Here is an 18,891-nt window from a genome sequence, read left to right on the forward strand (position 1 = left end):
CAGGAGGCTGAGGCAGGAGAATGGCATGAACCCAGGAGGCGAAGCTTGCAGTGAGCTGAGATCGCGCCACTGCACTCCAGCCTGGGGGACGCAGTAAGACTCCGTCTCAAAAAAAAAAAAAAGAAAAAGAAAAGAAGTAACTGGCCAGATGCAGTGGCTCACGCCCGTAATCCCAGCACTTTGTCAGGAGTTCGAGACCAGCCTGGCAATATGGTGAAACCCTGTCTCTACTAAAAATACAAAAATTAGCCTGGCATGGTGGCTGACACCTGTAGTCCCAGTTACTCGGGAGGCTAAAGCAGGAGAATTGCTTGAACCCGGGAGGTGGAGGTTGTGGTGAGCCAAGATCTCGCCACTGCATTCCAGCCTGGGCGACAGAGTGAGACTCTTGTCTCAAAAAAAAAAAAAAAAGAAAGAAAGAAAGAAAAGAAAAGTACCTTGAAATATAACTGGAGCATAGAAAAAAATTTTAGGGGAAGACTAATGTTACAAAGTGGTCTACTGCTTTGGGAAATATTGGTATTAAGGAAACCAAATCAAGCAATCATTTAAAAAAAGACGAGAGAAGAATCTGCCTTTCCCATCATAGAGTATATTTGTATTCTAGCCATAATTTTGTAGGTATAAATCAGACTAACATAAATGGCACGCTGATAAGTAATCAATCACAGAATTAACCACATGCAGTATTCTAATATAAATGGTTACCTGAGAAGTCTGTCAGAAGTCTTGCTAGGACATGCTTTTTTACCAATTCAGTCTTGCTAAGGCTGGAAACAGCATCTACCCTAGAAGTTTCTCTGATAGTAGTGGGTTTTTGGGAAATCCCAAGATCGGATCCATTCTTGACATTATGTTCTAGGATGTCATATGATCTCTGTGGCCAAGATTCTGGAGCAAACGTGAAAGTTTGCTTCAGTACTTCTTCAGAAGGCAATTCTGCGTCATGCTGTGCAGAAGCTGATTTCTCAACCTGTCTTTCACCTAATTCTTTAAGAGCCTTAATTGTGAGCTGTTCTTGTTCTAAGTCAAGAGATGCTATTGGAGTACCCTGTGTAGGGAAAACACCTAGAGGCTCACTTCCATTTGTTTCTTTGCTTTGTTCACTGTATTTGCTTTCAATGCCTTTAATTTCAGAACGACTGGACTCACTTTCATGTAAGACTTCTACAGGAGGAGTTGTTTTAAAGTCTGTCATCTTCTCTGATATTGCTTTAAAGGCATTTCCTTCACTATCTACTATTCCTTTATCTCTGGTTTCTGTAAAGGCTGCTATCAGGTCCTCTGGGGAGGAATCATCTATATGTTTAACATTTTTCCCATGTAATGACTCCAAGTAGGCAGACGTTGTCACATTTAATGAGAATTCTGTCTCATTAAAAACATTTGGAGACACTGTTGAAGGAAGTTTGGGGTTCTCAGTAGTAACAGGCTTTTCAGGAGCAACTTCACTCACATCTTCTAAGCAGACACTTATATTGGGTACTTCTGCTGCCTCACTAGCTGGACTCCCTCCAAGAATATCAGGTTGCTCTTGATGCAGCTCAGAGTCACTGACCAACTCTTGAAAGTTTTTAGATGTTTTTTCTTCTCTCTTACAACTGGGAATCTCTTTGATTTCTCTTTCACCTGTTTTTACAACAGCACTTGGAATGGAAACAGGTTTTTCAGCTTGAATTTTCTTATTTTCAAATGATAGATCTGCTGTGATGTCCTCTATTACTGTGTCATCAGACTCACCAGAACTATCAGCTTCTGTGATTTCTCCCAATGCAGAGCTCTGCCAGTTCATTTCATCTTTCAGGTGGTCATCAGGTAAAACCACTTTCATTGTGGCCACTCTAGAACCCAAAGAGTCACATTTCTCAGGTGGAGATCCAGGTAACTCTGCAAGTGTGTCACCCTGTTTCTGCATATTGCCTTGCACACCTTTGATACTGAATTCTTTTGTGGAATTGAAAGAGTCAGGTATAGGTTTTCCAGTGATAGCATTTTCTTGCAGGAGAGATGCTTCTGTCCAATCATCTGTTGATTTAGTGATGGGAGTGCTCCCATTAATAGAACATACAGGAATTTTCTGATGAGTGTTAACTTTAAGATTTACAACTGGAATTTCTGAATTATATTCACTCATGTCAAGTCCTGTAGTTTTTGTGATGCAGTCAGAAGATTTATCAGTCTGTTGTTTCACTTGGGGAACCAGATCCCAAGTCAGTATTTCGTTAGTAAAGTTATGCATATCATTCACGCATCTAGACACCTCTTCCAGTGCTGCATTTGTGTGTGAAAACTGCCTACTGAGCAATGCAGACATTTGGTAACGTCCTGCCTCTTTATTTCTCAGTGGAAAAAGCTTGTCATTAGTCTCTGAAATGTCTTCCGATGATTCTCTATCAGTGTGCATAGACCAGCTACCAAAATCATCTGTGCTCTCCTTATACGAGTCTTTAAATTCTTTGTCAAATGCTGCTTTGTCAATAATTACTTCAAATGGTGATTCAGGGGAATCCTTTTCAATAACACCATCTCCTGAAACTTTGGATGGGGACAAAGAGTATGTATAAATGCCTTCTACCTTAGAGTATTCAGTAGGTGGTTTCTGGGCTGTTAGCAGGGTGAATCTGTCATCAGCATCCAATGCAGTTTTAGCTTCCCTACTTGATACCTCATTTGGGTTCTTGGTCTCTTTATCTATTTGCTCTTCCACTTGACCAATTTTCTTTGAAAGCAAAGCAGGATGCTCTGGGAAACTGGCTGGAATAGAAGGACGGTCACAATGAACTTCTGCTGCAAGAGAAATTGGAGAGTCTGATATGTTGTTGCTGATCCCCTGAGGCTTTTCCACCTTTTTCATATCCAGAAGATCCAAGTGGTCTTTTCCTTCTTCGGCTAAAATAGGCTGGCTCCCTAACACATTGCTTTTTTCTCCATGTAGTATTGTAAGGCCATTGTTATGTATTTCAGAAGATGAAAGAAAGGAAGAAGTCATAATTTCTGAAGATGGCTCATCAGAACAAAGAGAGCTCAATCCCTCTATGATCAGAATTTCAAAGAAAATAATTGTTTACCAGGCACAATTACACATTAGCTAGCCAAGCCAAGCAGCATGCTTTTTATTTTTTAAATTACATAAATATATATATATACACACACACACAGGATGTATATATACACACATAAATATGTAACAAAACGATCAAGTTATCCTACAGGACATGCATAAAGCTGCCAACAGTGAAACAGAAAAGCCATATCATGCCACGAACTGCAAATAACAAAAAAATTTCCTAACAAATACTTTTTGGACTACTTTTCCATTGTAAAGAGAAAGCATAAAGAAGGGCAGAAAGATTGAGAAATCTTGGGAGGTTTTTTATTATTTTGGTAGAGCTAATCAACAAAAGCAAAATAATTTATACAAAATAAATAACCTGATACTATAAAGAGTTGATAGACTTCAATCTGTAAGCTGAACAATTCAGAGCACAGACTGCCTCTATAAATCCACTATTACAGTCTCACAATCTGAGAAGGAAAAAAACAAGTGGCCAGACTTGTTTTTGATTTTTAGGAGATGCAGTAGACCCTCCCTGAACCTGAAAATGAGACTAGAATTATTCTATTCTATCCACAGGAAGAATCTGTCCCATGTACAAATAAATAGCATTTTTCCCATGTAATTAAATTAAACTAAAGGGTACTGAAAAAGGTGGACCCCCGCCAAAATCTTTTTTTTTTTTTTTTTTTTTTTTTAAATACAGTCTTTTTCTTGTCGCCCAGGCTGGAGTGCAATCGCATAATCTCAGCTCACTGCACCCTCCACCTCCCAGGTTCAAGTGATTCTCCTGCCTCAGTCTCTCAAGTAGCTGGGATTACAGGCAGGCACCATCAAGCAAGGCTAATTTTTATATTTTTAGAAGAGACGGTGTTTCACCATGTTGGCCAGGCTGATTTCGAACTCCCAACCACAAGTGATCCACCCGCCTTGGCCTCCCTAAGTGCTGGGATTACAGGCGTGAGCTGCCACGCATGGCCCCTCCAAAATCTCTTGTACTAACTTGTCATTTAAATCAATATTGAATGTGCAAATAGATTTCTCTGGTAAAGACAGTTAACTGGGCCGGGTGCAGTGGTTCACCTGAGGTCAGGAGTTTGAGACCAGCCTGACCAAAATGGTGAAACTTTGTCTCTACTAAAAATATAAAAAAATTAGCCAAGTGTAGTGGCAGGCACCTGTAATCCCACCTACTCAGGAGGCTGAGGCAGGAGAATCCTCTGAACCTGGGAGGCGGACACTGCAGTGAGCTGAGGTCGTGCCATTGTACCCCAGCCTGAGTAACAAGAGTGAAACTCCGTCTCAAAAAAAAAAAAAAAAAAAAAAAAGAGTTAACTCCAGAATTACTTTTAAAATAGAAAATATCCTTCTCAAAGTAATATGTTGTCTTATCAGTTAATAAGCCATCAATCTACCACGCTGTTTTCTAACTTCCTACTCTAACAAGTTTTTACTGGGGAAAAGGATCAAAACAAATATCCCAAGGGCTGGTGCTTTCTTACCTCACTTATTTGTTTGTATTTGAGACAGGGTCTTCCTCTGTCCTCCAGGCCAGAGTGCAAGCGGTGCAATTGTGGCTCATTGCAGCCTTGACCTCCTGGCCTCAAGCTATCCTCCCACCTCAGCCTCCCAAGTAGCTGGGACCACAGGCACATGCCACCACACCTGGCTAATTTTTAAACTTTCTACAGACATAGTCCCTCGCTACATTGCCAGGTTGGTCTCAAACTACTGGGCTCAAGCAACCTGCCCACCTTGGCCTCCCAAAGCGCTGGGATTATAGGCATGAGCCACCAAGCCCAGCCCTGGGCACTGTCTTTCTTGCATGCTGTTGTATCTTTGGAGCTGGAACAAAGTGGGTCTTAAATAAATAGCCCCAAATAAGTGAATCAAAGATTCAGCTTGGTCAGCTGAGACCTAAGTAGGCTCAGGACAGCAATGCCTTGAGCATGAATAACTGGGAAAATGTGACAGAGAAGTTCTTTTAGGATTATCTTTATTCAGCCTATGTTCCCTTTTTCATGTAAACATCCGAATACCAGATAAAAGCAAAATTATTACATCATTCAAAATTATTTTATTAAAGACAAAAATATTTTACTACAATAAATAAAATTCCACTATTATAAAAATGTTTTGAAATGCCATATAAAGTTCCCCTATTTCAACACATCATGAAATCTGATGTAATAAGAGCTGAGCATTAGAAATAGTATAACTGAAACCTGGTTATTAGAGTAAAAAGTCTTTGTACATTAAGGAAAATGGTTAAAGCTTGGTGGCAAAGCTATATTACCAAAACAAAACACGTGAAGTAAACTATAACTCATATGTAGTTCTAATTTAGTAAAATATGGTTTGCATCTGCCATTATATAGTATGGATATTCAGCATGACTAGATTAGGGCATAACAGAAATGAAGCCCAGCACTGTAGGTTAAAAGGTTCAAATATCTGAAGTGTAAAGTACATTTAAATCAGAAATATTCCACAATCTGAGCATTGTTACTGAAGCTACTAGTCAGTGTTTCTACCAGAAAGCATTCAGTGAACTATGGTTATTGTAAAACTGTTTGGAAACCTCTCTCTTCAAACAACTCTGAGGTAAGTCAAACTGACTCCACCCCAAAGGGAAGGTTCAGCTTATACGTTTTTTTATGTGTTTTTTGTGTGCTTTTTTAAGACAGAGTCTAGTTCTGTCGCCCAGGCTGGAGTGCAATGTTGTAATCTCGGCTCACTGCAACCTCCGTCTCCCAGATTCAAGCAATTTTCCTGCCTCAGCCTCCCGAGTAGCTGGGATTACAGGCGTGCACCACCACACCTGGCTAATTTTTTGTATTTTTAGTAGAGACGTGGTTTTACCACACTGCCCAGGGTGGTCTCGAACACCTGAGCTCAAGCAGTCTGCTCGCCTCAGCCTCCCAAAGTACTAGAATTACAGGCATGAGCCACTGCGCCCAGCCAGCTTATGGAGATGGAGATTTCAGATGATTCAGATCTGTCATCTTACAGATGAAAGTCTACAAAATGAATTAGTAATAATTCAACAAGTATTTATTGAGTGCCTACCATGTGCCAGACATTGTTTTAGAAACTGGGCTTAAAGCAGTGAATAAAATAGAAAAAATTTCTTGCCTTTATGGAGCTTACAACACAGAGGGGAAGGCAGACAATAGGCAAAATCAATAAGTAAAATGATGATGACAATGATATAGTGGTGATGGTGCTTGATTAAACTAAAAAGAAAGCAACCAAATTGAATGCTAACCAAAGAATATTCACATCACTGGGAAGAGCACAGTAAAACTGTCTATGCTTTCACAGGACACAAACTGCTCAGTTTATCAGCTTTGCTTTTCTCTTAACTTCCTTGAACTTTTAGTACTCCAAAACTTTCAAGTTAGGTGTAGAATAATCTTAGGTAAAACTAAAGATAAAGTTAGAAGTCCTATTTTCAGAATACTAAGAAGTCCTCTACTGAGCACCATAATGGCCTGACAGACTTCAAACATTAAAGATTATTTAGGCTGGGTGTGGTAGCTCATGTCTGTATCTCAGAACTTTGGGAGGCAGAGGAGGGAAGACTGCTTGAGTCCAAGAGGTCAAGATCAGCCCGGGCAACATGGTGAGACCCTGCCCCTAAAAAAATAGAAAAATTAGCTGTGCATGGTGGCACGTGCCTGTAGTCCCAGTCACTTGGGAGGCCGGAGTGGGAGGATTGCTTGAGTTTGGGAGGTCAAAGCTGCAGTGAGCCACAGTCATGCCACTGCACTCCAGCTTGGGTGACAGAGTGGAGAAAAAAAAGAAAAGAAAAGAAAAAAAAGAAAAAAAGAAAAAGAAAAGGAAAAAAAATTAAAGAAAAGGAAAAAAGAAAAAGAAAAAAGATTACTTAATATGACATGGTTACTAGATATATAAAAAAACCTCTAATAATGTTCCCTAATAAAAATGTTATAACTTACTATTTAGGGTGTATATTTTTTCTGGGGGCAAGCTCAGAGGGTAAACAGAGCTCAGTGCTGCCTTCATTTCTCAGTGATTGAGATGCAGGCGGTAATCATTATTGTCAGTCAAGCTTTCCCACGTGTAGAAAAATAAGGTAGCATCATCATCTGAGCTTTAATTTTAATTATTTTGTTTAGAATTTCAGCAAATGAAAAGACCATTTTTGGCTAGCTAAAACCCTAACAAATTTGGACAGAGCTGACCTGTACCAAGACAATGGGAAAAACTGGGCTGGAAGTAAAAAGTGTATAAAGGCATGAAAACATTAAATGGAATGAAGACCAAAAACTAATAAGCCTTTTAGAACAGCCCCGATAAGCAAAGACTCTTCCAATTGGTCAGCATGGCACTTGTAGTCACTGGTGTTGCCCAAGTCAGTACGTGGCAAAAGGACAGAAAAGTCCAGTGAATCTGAAGGCAGTTAGCTCCTAAAACACTAAACACTGTAAAACTGTCTGGTGGAATAAATCTGGATTATTTTATGTCTCAGAAAATGTCTACCACCTTTCTTTTTTCAAAAGATTCATCCCTTCACATGCACTCCAAGAGCCTTTCAACATTACTGAAAACAAATTGCCATCAAAACTCTCATTATGAACACTTCCTAAATTAGTTCTTTGCTATAATGGAATTTAACGTGGATATTCATTTTCAAGAGTTCTAATCACTTAAAAACATGGTGCTACTCTAATTATTAACAAATAAAGTCATAGATCTAGTAGATTTACTAAAAAGGTAATCAGCTGGGTGTGGTGGCTCATGCCTGTAATCTGAGAAGCCAAGGTAGGGAGATGGCTTGAGCCTAGGAGTTTGAGACCCACCTGGGCAACACAGTGCGACCCCATCTCTACAAAAAAATTAAACAATTAGCCAGGCATGGTGGCATGCACCTGTGGTCCTGACTACTTGGGAGGCTGAAGTGGGAGGACTGCTTGAGCCCAGGAGGTCGAGGCTGCAGTGAGCCATGCACTCCACCCTGGGTGACAGAGCAAGACCTTATCTCAAAAAAAGGTGGGTGGGTGAGAATCAATATATGGTAAGAGGTAAAAAATGTCATATCCCCACAATGATCATGAACATGTTCTCAAACTTATCAAGTACTCAACTCCATGATTACTCATCTTCTTAAACTCTAAATACTCCACTGAGATATATTATCTGAAACAAAGACTAGGAAATTAAGTTGGTAGTCTTATTTTAAATTCTAAATTTTTAGACCCAAATAAATTTTTTTTTTTTTTTTTTTGAGATGGAATTTCACTGTTTTAGCCCAGGCTGGAGTGCAATGGTGTGATCTCGGCTCACCGCAACCTCCGCCTCCTGCGTTCAAGCGATTCTCCTGCTTCAGCCTCTGGAGTAGCTGGGATTACAGGCATGCGCCACCATGCCCAGCTAATTTTGTATTTTTAGTAGAAACGGGGTTTCTCCATGTTGGTCAGGCTGGTTCGGAACTCCCGACCTCAGGTGATCTGCCCACCTTGGCCTCTCAAAGTGCTGGGATTACAGGCATAAGCCACCATGCCCGGCCAAAAAATTCTTATTAAAAAATTCGAAGTCAGCCAGGTACGGTGGCTCACGCCTGTAATCCCAGCACTTCGGGGGCCGAGCTGGGCAGATCACGAGGTAAGGAGTTCGAGACCAGCCTGACCAACATAGAGAGCCCTGTCTCTACTAAAAATAGAAAAAATTAGCAGAGTGTGGTGGCGCATGCCTATAATCCCAGCTACTCAGGAGGCTGAGGCAGGAGAATCGCTTGAACCCAGGAGGTGGAGGTTGCAGTGAGCCAAGATCACGCCATTGCATTCCAGCCCAGGCAACAGTGTGAGACTCCATCTCAAAAAAAAAAAAAAAAAAAAAAGAAGTCCTTTCATCACAATTACTAATTGTGTGGCCCTGAGTAAACTGCTTATTAATCCCATCTCATCAAAATCTCATCAAAATGGGAAAATTAAAGCACCTAACTTTAGAACTGCTGCGAGGATTAAATGAGTTAATACATGTTCACAGCAGTATCTGCCACTTAGTAAATCCCCAATAAATGTCCCCAAACACCACATTCTCAAAAAACTCTCTTGACATAGAGACTCCAGACCATATGCCTTTTTATTAGGTGAGAGAAAAGGCATATTGGCAAATTGTAACCACTTTCATCTGGTATAATATAATACAGAAAATCCTCATGTAGAGCTTTAGACACTTTCCCTTCTACCATTCACATATTAAGGGAAATAATTCAAAGAGCTTTTATTTACTTCAAAATCTTGGGTGATGCAACGTCTGAATATGTTGGTACAAACCAAACGCCTATGGCATCCCAAGAATTATGCTAGGTTCTATGCAGATAAAGATGTTTGAGAGCCCAGCCTGGCATGGCAGCTCATGCCTATAATCTCAACACTTTGGGAGGCTCAGGTGGGAGGATTGCTTAAGCCCAGAAGTTAGACGAGCCTGGCCAAAATGTTGAGACAGACCCCTTCTCTATAGAAAATTTTAGGGCCTGGTGTGGTGGCTCACGACTGTAATCCCAGCACTTTGGGAGGCTGAGGCGGGCAGATCACCCGAGGTTGAGAGCTTGAGACCAGCCTGACCAACATGGAGAAACCCCATCTCTACTAAAAATACAACATTAGCCAGGAATGGTCACACATGCCTATAATTCCAGCTACTCAGGAGGCTGAGGCAGGAGAATCACTTGAACCTGGGTGTGAGCCGAGATTGGGCCATCACACTCCAGCCTGGGCAACAAGAACTAGCTTGGTGTGGTGGCACATGCCTGTGGTTCCAGCTACTCAGGAAGGTAGGTGGGAGGATCGCTTGAGCCTGGGAAGTCGAGACTGCAGTGAGCCCTAATTGACCTACAGAACTCAGCCTGGGCAACAGAGTGAGACCCCGTCTCAAAAAAAAACACAAAAAACAAAAAAACCCAAAAAACAAAACCAAAAACCCCACAAGAGAACTCAACATATAAGAAATTCTAAGCCAACATTGAAAGATAACTAACTTTTCCTGTTTTTGAAACAGTCTCAGTCTCACTCTGTCAACCAGGCTGGAGTGCAGTGGCCTGAACTCAGCTCACTGCAACCTCCACCTCCCCAGTTCAAGTGATTCCCCTGCCTCAGCCTCCCGAGTAGCTGGGACTACAGGCACACACCACCATGCCCAGCTAATTTTTGTATTTTTAGTGGAGATGGGGTTTTGCCATGTCAGCCAGGCTTGTCTCAAACTCCTGACCTCAAGGGATCCACCACACCCAGCCAGTAAATTTTCCTGAACAAAATGTTTCGCAAATGATCTTTACCACCAACAGGGTCAAAGTATATTTTAGTTAAATGTACAACCAGTTGAACAATTTAATAACCAAGCACAGAGACAGCCTTTGGCACAATTTTTCATAATCTCTCTCAAACTTAAGAGTAACTACTAGTTCTCCACGGGGTTTATCTCTGATTTACTGCCTCTGTCCTCCCTAAAGAGGACAGAGCTCAGGAATCTGTATTACAAGGTTCCCAGGCAACAAACTTGGTTTCAGAATCACAGCCTTAATACATCTGGTATGTGTTGGAAGGGCAGAAAGATAAGGGCCATACTTCAGAGCTCTAGTCCCATAAAATCCCACAGGAGGAGCCACTCTCATGGCTTCTCCTCACATAGATGGGCTTGAACTGGGCACAACTTAAGAGTAGGAAGGTATGCAGCAGGAGTGGTCTTCCCTTGCCTAAACACTTCCATATACTAATTCTAAAGTATAGTAATTCTGCATTTTTATTGGAATAAGGAAAAAACCACATCTGACTAGAAAATCTGGTATGGGAATTGAGGCAGAAATTTCTCTCTTTCATGCCCAGAGTATTTTATCCTTCAGAGCAAGATGAGGAGTTTAAAACAACATGATCAAAAAAAAAAAAAAAACTACAATGTCTAAGACTGGGCACAGTGGTGGCCACCTGTAGTCCCAGCTACTCAGGAGGCTGAGGTGGGAAGATTGCTTGAGTCCAGGAGTTTGACACCATCCTGGGAAACACAGTGAGACCACATCTCTTAAAAAACAAACAAAGAAACAACCAACAAAAAGTACTTATGAGTAAATACATTTGAATTGAAAATCCTTCATATACTATTTATTCTGCTTCTTTTTCCTCAAAGTGTCTCTTAGATAAAGATTTAGTACTCATCTACTCAAGTACTTACAACTTCATTACTAAAAACAAAATGTGATCTATAATTAAGGAATAAGGAATGTTATATCCTATATCAAAGAGTTCTTCCTAAAAAGAGTAAATAGTTTAAAATTAGGTTATAGTTACCATGTTGTTAATTACCCGTTCACCTAAGAAATTCATTACTTTTTACTAAAAGGATATCTATAACATGGAATCACTATATACATCAGTGAACAATGGGTGCCAGCCTGTAGTAGCCACTAACTTACTTTTTCACATCCATACTATGCATATTCATTTGAGGGAGGTTTGAAATATTCAGGTATAGGTTTTCCTACACTTGAATTTTCTCATGTTCACAAAACAAGAAGACAAATTCGTGCAAAACAGTATCAACAACTTTCAGCCACAGCATCAAAATAGGAAGTTAGCCAGCAGACACTCTGCAGCCAAGCTAGATCCTAAACAAAAAGTCTCTTTTACACAAAGAAAAATGTTTTTCTTTTGTTTTGTTTTTGTTCTGTTTTTTTTAAAAAAGGCTGTAACTGGCAAATTTATTTTTTTCCTCAATGCTTGCCCCCAAGTTCAGGGTTGTAACTTCCTATTCCAGATGCCTACTGCATTAGTCAAATTGAATGCAAGCGTTCATTAATGCAAATGTGCTTCCAATGCGGCATGGTGGATGGATCCTCTCTTTCCAATCTCATTTTCACCTACTTTTCTTCCAATGCTTTCTAAAGAAACAGTATTTTCCAGCTTCCACTCTTATCAAAGGTTTTGAAAAGTCAAACAAAATTTCAGTCTGATTTTGTTTTTGTTGGAGGGAGCATATACCCCAGATGATACTAAATTATATCACTAATAGCGTTAACATGGTCAAAACAATAGTATCTACCTCTTGTGCTGTCATGATTTTAATATTAACTTCAAAATGCCATCTCTAAAAAGAAGTCAAACCCTAAAATATAGCTAGTTTATCTGATCATTTTTATTACAGGTACAGCAGTTATGACCATGGCTTTGGCATCCTCCATCTATCACTTACTTGCTGTGTTACCTTGAGCAAGTGATTTCACCATTTTCAAGTCATTTCAATTAGTAAAAAAGCCAGTCCCTTTCCTTCATAGAACTGCTTATGAAGATTAAATGAGATGATTCATTTAAAGTTTACTGGGCATAGTAAAAGTTCAATAAAAATTAGCCACATACTACATCTATACTTCTGTCAATATCTTCATATGTTTTTATGAAGTACAGGAAAACATTAAAATGTAATCTACTATTTTGAAACTCTCAGGGATTAGGCTGAAATATAATGTTGCTTCATGGAAAAAGGAAGCCATAAGCAAAAGACTGCAAGGACTACTCAGGGGTACTCCATTGACATTCTAATTAGAAATCTATTCATATCAAAAGTTTAACTTCCTAGCTTATGTAGCTATATTCTCAAAGCACTACAACTTAGTAAATATCACAAAATGTACTTTAAAAAACTTTAACTGCCTTTTACTCAGTGTGAACAGGATAAACAAAATCATGTCATTCTTAAATCTTAAAAAGTCCTATTTAGCCCAGGTATGGTGGCTCATGCCTGTAATCCCAGCACTTTGGGAAGCTGAGGTGGGAGGGCTGCTTGTGCTCAGGAGTTCAGCCTGGGCAACCTAGTGAGACCTTGTCTCTATTTTTTTTTTTTTTTTTGAAGTCCGATTATTACTACGTATTGCTCAACATGATTGGAGTATATAAAAATAGCCACAATTTCCCTAAGGCTAGATAGCTAAGGTATATGAAGCCAAAGAAATTAGTTGGGTTGGCCGGGCGCGGTGGCTCAAGCCTGTAATCCCAGCACTTTGGGAGGCCGAGACGGGCGGATCACGAGGTCAGGAGATCGAGACCATCCTGGCTAACACGGTGAAACCCCGTCTCTACTAAAAATACAAAAAACTAGCCGGGCGAGGTGGCGGGCGCCTGTAGTCCCAGCTACTCTGGAGGCTGAGGCAGGAGAATGGCATAAACCCGGGAGGCGGAGCTTGCAGTGAGCTGAGATCTGGCCACTGCACTCCAGCTCGGGCGACAGAGCAAGACTCCGTCTCAAAAAAAAAAAAAAAAAAAAAAAAGAAATTAGTTGGGTTAGTGTCAGTGACGGACTCAAGGTGCATGCTGGTGGCAGTAGTCACTTTCAAAGGCCTGTGTGGAAGTGGACTGTTCCCAGAGCCCTCATCTCCCACCTAGGGTTTTAATATAGTTAACCAACTATATCAACAGCTTCCTCTTCCCTTATTTTCACTAAGGCAGACTGGAAGCTACCAGTCTTGGCTACCCTAGAAAACACCTAATCATCTGCCAAGGTGTTCCCTGAAACAACTGAACAGACTAACCTCTAGACCACCAATGACGTAGGGCCCCACCGGGCTACTTTTCCATCATGTGTTTTGTTTATTTGTTTGTTGCAGGAGAAAATGCTACTAATAGAGGCTAAATGAAACCCATTCGAGGATAGGGCATTGTTTTTGTTTTGTATTGTTTTTGAGATGGAGTTTTGCTCTTTTGTCCAGGCTGGAGTGCAATGGCACCATCTTGGATCACTGCAACCTTTGTCTCCCAGGTTCAAGTGATTCTCCTGCCTCAGCCTCCCGAGTAGCTGGTATTATAGGTGCCTGCCACCACACCCGGCTAATTTTTGTATTTTCAGTAGAGACTGGGTTTCGCCATGTTGGCCAGGCTGGCCTTGAACTCCTGACATCAGGTGACCCGCCTGCCTTGGCCTCCTAAAGTGCTAGGATTACAGGTGTGAGCCACCGCGACCAGCCGGATAGGGCATTCTTAATTACCTTTTTACAATAACGCTATTCTCAATCTACACTGGTCAAAAAAATTTTTTTGTAAGCAAAAAGGAAGAGTAAGTATATGCTGTCTTACAAATTCTAATACACACTGTGAAACTGAAGCCTATTTAAACATTCATTTTTACTTTAAATCCTTTTTATTTACCTCCCTTCTACTTGAGTGCACATGTAATTTCTGTTAACTAGGGATTAAAATAATTTTTAAAGCTATGACAGTTATCTTTTCAACATGTCATACATTAGGTATGTTAGCCATGGGTTACATGGGTTACACTGTTACACCGTTTAGAGTATCAACTATCCCTTTTCTTTTTATTTATTTATTTACTTTTTTAGACGAGTCTTGCTCTGTCACCCAGGCTGGAGTGCAGTGGTGCGATCTTGGCTCACTGCAAGCTCCACCTTCTGGGTTCACACCATTCTCCTGCCTCAGCCTCCCGAGTAGCTGGGACTACAGGCGCCTGCCACCACGCCCAGCTAATTTTTTTTTTTTTTGTATTTTAGTAGAGATGGGGTTTCACCGTGGGGATGGTCTCGATTTCCTGACCTCATGATCTGCCCGTCTCGGCCTCCCAAAGTACTGGGATTACAGACGTGAGCCACTGCCCCCGGCCTAACTATCCCTTTTCTATATGAAAAAAGTGACTTGGCCTGGCGACGTGACCCATGCCTGTAATACCAGCACTTTGGGAGGCCAAGACAGGTGAATCACTTGAGGTCAGGAGTTTGAGACCAGCCTGGCCAACATGATGAAACCCCGTTTCTACTAGAAGTACAAAAATTAGCTGGGTGTGGTGGTGCATGCCTGTAACCCCAGCTACTCAGGAGGCTGAGGTGACAGAATCGCTTGAACCTGGCGGGTGGAGGTTGCAGTGAGCTGAGATCACACCATTGCACTCCAGCCTGGGCGAAAGAGTAAGACTCCATCTCAAAAAAAAAAAGAAAAAAGAAAATAAAAAAAAATAGTGACTTAAGATTAGAATGTATTCTTAAAGATCTGAAATACAAGAGAGGAAATAATTATTTGCTCTATTTATACTATATTTTTCTTCCACAGAATAAATTTAATATCTATTTGCTTAAATTATTTTCTCCTAAGGAAAAAAAAAAACCCTTAAAAATATAAATATGGTCAAGTTCCAAACGTCAAGAACAACATAACTACTTAATATGTTTGAGTTACTTTCTAACATTAACAAAATGTCTATCTTTTAATGTAAACATGTTAATTTCAGAGCTCATTATTTGGCTCACAAGATATCCAAATTCACGTAATAAGGCACATTATAAAGGAATTGGGGTTCTAATGTCATCAGTTTAAATTAAAATAAACAAATTGTTGGTCAAGTGTGGTGGTGGCTCATGCTTATAATCCCAGCACTTTGGAGGGCTGAGGTGGAAGTACTGGTTGAGCCCAGGAGTTCCAGACCAGCCTGGGCAACATAACAAAACATTTCTACAAAATAAAAATTAAAAATTTAGCAGGGCATGGTGGCATGTGCCTGTATACAGTCCCAGCTACTCAGGAAGCTGAGGTGGGGGGCTCACTTGAACCCAGGAGATTGAGGCTGCAGTGAACTATGAATGTGCCATTGCACTTCAGCCAGGGTGACAGAGTGAGACCCTGTCTCAAAAAAAAAAAAAAAAAAAATTCCCTACCATGTTTCCTAAGAAGCAGATTTAACCAGGCAAAAGTTTCACTAATTTTTTTAAAAATCCCATTATGTTTTTATTCTTATAAGGTAAAAGTCTTTTGCAGCTACAGAACTCCACAATCTATCTAGTGATTTTAATTAGTTTTTCCTTTTTTAAAATAAAGGTTCTCAATTGACCTGTATTTGGGTCTAGTACAGCAGCACAAATGAAATAATACTTTATTATTAGTATAAATTGATGAAGCACATAGTACCCTCTCTTTCAGCTTCTTGGCAATGTTACCTCCACAAACTGATTCCCTTCCCTACAGACTGACAGATTAAAAACAAAACAAAACAAAGCCACAACTCAATCTCTAGGACAAGAAGCCCTGGTTGCCAAAAGTCACATAACTGACTTGTTCAATGTTCATAGGCAATTTGGAACTAGCCTAACTTTTATGACGTATCTCAGATAAATTCACATTAAAATACCCTAGCTAGGTTGGTATTTTTCTAGTTTAGTGGAAGCACACTTGTATACTGTTTTTCCAAATGTGCTACCTCTCTAAACCAGTTTCATAGCTGCAAATCAATACATTAAATGCATTCTAGGGGTTGGGTGTTTTCTGAGCCACAATTTTGTTGCTGTTGGTGATGGTGGTGGTAGTGACACATGGTCTTGCTCCGTCACCCAAGCGGGAGTGCAGTGGCACGATCATCGCTCACTGCAACCTCCAACTCCTGGGCTCAAGCAATCCTCCCACCTCAGCCCCCTGAGCTGCTGGGACTATAGGCATGCACCACCAATGCCTGCATATTTTTTTGTAGACACAGGGTTTCACCATGTTGTCCAGGCTGGTCTCAAACTCGTGAGTTCAAGTGATCTGCCCGCCTTTGCCTCCTGAAGTGCTGAGATTACAGGTGTGAGCAACTGCACCTCGCCTCTGAGCCACAATTCTATCTGCTTCAAATTCTGGTGGGCAAGTTTTTAATTTTAAAGAAATACTCAAAACTACACCTGAAGTTTATGCTATGTTACAGAGTCCACCCAGCCTCATTTTATTTTATTAACCATTACAGGAAACCCACTGGAAACTGCTAAATAGAAAGAACCAGCTTGTAATTAGTTTTTATTTTAGGGGATTTGGGTGCAATAGAAGACTTGTGCCTCATATCCCCAGTTACAGCCTCTTTCTCAACATTTTTCTTTTACCAATGCACACAAAAAAATTACAGACTTGCCTTGTGAGGTCGAAAATAGAGATACAGGCTGAGAGGAAGAGGAAGAAACAAAGGAATCTGAAAGAAAATATACAGCATGAGAATATGACAACCTCACACAGGAATTTTAACTTTAACTTTCTTTTTGATGGGGAGGAAGAGCCAAGCATCATAATTTCATTGGGTTTAACAGGAAGGAAAACTCAAATCTTTATTTCTAATTATTGTTTTCACTCACCTGATAGCAAAATCTTATTTTATTTTCAAGATGCATTTCTAAAAGTTAATCCATTCAATTTTTTTTTTAGTCAAACATTCTTACCTTCAAAAAAAGAAAAGAGGAATCCCTAGCATTTACATTAAGCACAACCTCAAGAACAGGATGCTGCTCTTTTACTCTGTAGAAAAGGGAAAATAAGTATCTGAGTACTAATTAATGTTTGCTTTTAACCATTCCTGAATGCATTTTGAGGAGTTAAGTCACTAATAAAAGCATTTAAAAATATCTAATTGGCAAATATGCAAAGTTGACCCTAAATTTTTTTAAAAACTCACAATTAATCCATGGGGAAAACAGGACTACATGAGAAATCTATCTTCTAAAATTATAATCCTCTAGGCTGGGTGCAGTGGCTCACATCTGTAATACCAGCACTTTGTGAAGCTGAGGCAGGTTGATCAACTGAGGTCAGGAGTTCAAAACCAGCCTGGCCAACATGGTGAAACCCCGTCTCTACTAAACACCTGTAATCCCACCTACTCAGGAAGCTGAGGCAGGAGAATCGCTTGAACCCGGGAGGCAGAGGTTGCAGTGAGTCGAGATCGAACCACTGCACACCAGCCTGGGCAACAGAGTGAAACTCCTTCTCAAAAAAAAAAAAAAAAAAAAAAAAAAGAAATACTCTAAATTCAGCAACATGTATCAAAATTTAAAAAGCACATATTCTCTTCCCAGTCCCCCTGCACACTACTCTCTAACTCTATAGTTACACTTCTAAGAATTTATCCTACAGACATATTTGCATACATGCACAAAGATATGTGTATGAGGATATTCATAAAAGCTCTGGTTATAAATATTAGGAATACTCTAAATGAACATCAACAGAAGACTAAAGTTACACCTATCACATACTAAAACTGGAAGGATACACAGACTAGCATGGCCCCTAAAGTTATTTTTTTTTAAGTTACTGTGACACACTTGCTGCCATGAAAAAGAATGAGGTACAGCTATACCTTGGTATCTGAGGCGGATTGGTTCTAGAACCACCCCCCGGCCCCCCAAAATCTGAAGATGCTCAAGTCCTATGTGTAAAATGGCATAGTATTTGCATATAACCTACACACATCGTCCCTTATACTTTAAGTATTCTTTAGACACCTAATACAACGTAAATGCTATATAAATAGTTGTTACACTGTATTGTTTTAAAAATTTGTGTTTATTGTTGTTTTTTAAAAATATATTTTTGGTCCACAATTAGTTGAATCCACAGATGTAGAACCTGAGATAAGGTGGGCTAAGTGTGTATGTAGATATAGTCCATATATGAATTAAAAAGCAAAGTGCAGGCCGGGCACGGGGGCTCACGCCTGTAATCTCAGCACTTTGGGAGGCTGAGGCGGGCGGATCACGAGGTCAGGAGATCAAGACCATCCTGGCTAACACGGTGAAACCCCGTCTCTAATAAAAATAGAAAAAAATTAGCTGGGCGTGGTGGCGGGTGCCTGTAGTCCCAACTACTCGGGACGCTGAGGCAGGAGGATGGTGTGAACCCGGGTGGCAGAGCTTGCAGTAAGCCAAGATCGTGCCACTGCACTCCAGTCTGGGCAACAGAGCAAGACTCCATCTCAAAAAAAAAAAAAAAGTAACAAATTTCAATTAATTCTTTACTTCTCAGGAGGCTGAGGTGGAAGGAGAGGGCAGTTGCAGTGAGCTGAGATCATGCCACTGCCCTCCAGCC

The 18,891-nt window shown here is 40.4% G+C and overlaps 1 protein-coding gene across 2 annotated transcripts in view; it reads right to left on the bottom strand.

Annotated features, from left to right (window-relative positions):
* The window catches only part of RTN3 (reticulon 3), a 72,439-nt gene that overhangs the window by 34,258 nt on the left and 19,290 nt on the right, over positions 1–18,891 (bottom strand). Inside the window, exon 2 of one of the 2 annotated variants that reach the window (XM_031933804.1) lies at positions 709–2,754. The exons of the other annotated variant lie outside the window; for it this stretch is intronic. Coding sequence (XP_031789664.1) covers positions 709–2,754 — 2,046 coding nt within the window. The remainder of the gene's footprint in view (positions 1–708; positions 2,755–18,891) is intronic. 2 annotated transcript variants of the gene reach the window in all.

Source organism: Piliocolobus tephrosceles, chromosome 13, assembly GCF_002776525.5.
Source record: "Piliocolobus tephrosceles isolate RC106 chromosome 13, ASM277652v3, whole genome shotgun sequence".
In the NCBI taxonomy this organism is placed as follows: domain Eukaryota; kingdom Metazoa; phylum Chordata; class Mammalia; order Primates; family Cercopithecidae; genus Piliocolobus; species Piliocolobus tephrosceles.